The 1,904-nt window shown below is 44.4% G+C and overlaps 1 protein-coding gene across 1 annotated transcript in view; it reads left to right on the top strand.

Annotated features, from left to right (window-relative positions):
• The window catches only part of SOX5 (SRY-box 5), a 230,170-nt gene that overhangs the window by 167,750 nt on the left and 60,516 nt on the right, over window positions 1-1,904 (top strand). The window contains exon 8 of the mRNA XM_018560020.1: window positions 290-410. Coding sequence (XP_018415522.1) covers window positions 290-410 — 121 coding nt within the window. The remainder of the gene's footprint in view (window positions 1-289; window positions 411-1,904) is intronic.

Genomic DNA, 1,904 nt, shown 5'->3' with positions numbered 1-1,904 from the left:
AAGTTTTGTGGCGCAATGCCGAGGAGAACGAGGCGAAAAAATTCCTCCCAGCTGTTCATTTGTGCGCTCGATGTATAGATCCTGTACATGGCGGCGAATGTTCGATAAAAATCATTTTCATTGCTTTATGAATATGCCCCTCAGCATTATCAGAGTATATGGTCTCATTATATGTACATATATATCTTTAAGTGTGTGTGTGTGTATGCAATATATACATTTATAAAAAAACTTATATTATTATAATGAACACATACCGGTAATAATTTTTCGATTTTATCTTTTGCAGGTTCAGGGTCAGTTGCCCCCTTTAATGATCCCCGTGTTCCCTCCTGACCAGAGGGCGCTCGCGGCTGCGGCTCAGCAAGGCTTCCTCATCCCCCCAGGATTCAGCTACAAGGCCGGATGCAGTAAGTCTTCTTGTGTAATTGTAGAGATAAGCACGTCTCAGCCTTTTGGACCACGTCGGCTACCCTGGGTAGGCAGGAAGTGTATGGATTGGGGCCGATCTGATGTCTGAGGTGTATGGATTGGGGCTGATGTGAAGTGTATGGATTGGGGCTGATGTGAAGTGTATGGATTGGGGATGATCTGAAGTCGATATATTGGGGCTGATGTGAAGTCTATATATTGGGGCTGATCTGAAGTGTATGGATTGGGGTTGATCTGAAGTGTATGGATTGGGGCTGATCTGAAGTCTATATATTGGGGCTGATCTGAAGTGTATGGATTGGGGCTGATGTGAGGTAAATGGATTGGGGCTGATGTGAGGTAAATGGATTGGGGCTGATGTGAGGTAAATGGATTGGGGCTGATGTGAAGTGTATGGATTGGGGCTGATGTGAAGTATGTGGATTGGGGCTGATGTGAAGTGTATGGATTGGGGCTGATGTGAAGTGTATGGATTGAGTTGATCTGAAGTTTATGGATTGAGTTGATCTGAAGTGTATGGATTGGGGCTTATCTGAAGTGTATGGATTGGGGTTGATCTGAAGTGTATATATTGGGGCTGATCTGAAGTGTATATATTGGGGCTGATCTGAAGTGTATGGATTGGGGCTGATGTGAGGTATATGGATTGGGGCTGATGTGAAGTGTATGGATTGGGGCCGATCTGATGTCTGAAGTGTATGGATTGGGGCTGATGTGAAGTGTATGGATTGGGGCTGATGTGAAGTGTATGGATTGGGGCTGATGTGAAGTGTATGGATTGGGGCTGATGTGAAGTGTATATATCGGGGCTGATGTGAAGTGTATATATTGGGGCTGATCTGAAGTCTATATATTGGGGCTGATCTGAAGTCTATACATTGGGGCTGATCTGAAGTCTATATATTGGGGCTGATCTGAAGTGTATGGATTGGGGCTGATCTGATGTCTGAAGTGTATGGATTGGAGCTGATCTGAAGTCTATATATTGAGGCTGATGTGAAGTGTATGGATTGGGGTTGATGTGAAGTGTATGGATTGGGGTTGATGTGAAGTGTATGGATTGGGGTTGATGTGAAGTATATGGATTGGGGTTGATGTGAAGTGTATGGATTGGGGTTGATCTGAAGTGTAGGGATTGGGGCTGATCTGAAGTCTATATATTGGGGCTGATCTGAAGTGTATGGATTGGGGCTGACCTGATGTCTGAAGTGAAGGCATTGGGACCGAATATGTTGTGTGTGTACCATGTAATTCATTTGTGCACTCATAGATTTGCTGCTAATTGCAACTTAAACTCGTTAATTATAATTTGATGATTGCGTTGAACTTGCTTGCTACCAGCAGCACAACTATGAGTGCAAAAATGAATAACAAGCGAAGACGTCAATATGCTATTGTGCACTGGCACGTCAGTTGCCTAATGGCGCCCAGGTGATTGGGCCCTGAATGTGGAAGAGGTTGCTGACCTCTGG

Source organism: Nanorana parkeri, unplaced genomic scaffold, assembly GCF_000935625.1.
Source record: "Nanorana parkeri isolate BGI_ZX_2015 unplaced genomic scaffold, ASM93562v1 scaffold426, whole genome shotgun sequence".
NCBI lineage: Eukaryota > Metazoa > Chordata > Amphibia > Anura > Dicroglossidae > Nanorana > Nanorana parkeri.
This window is presented reverse-complemented; position numbering and strand designations above follow the sequence as displayed.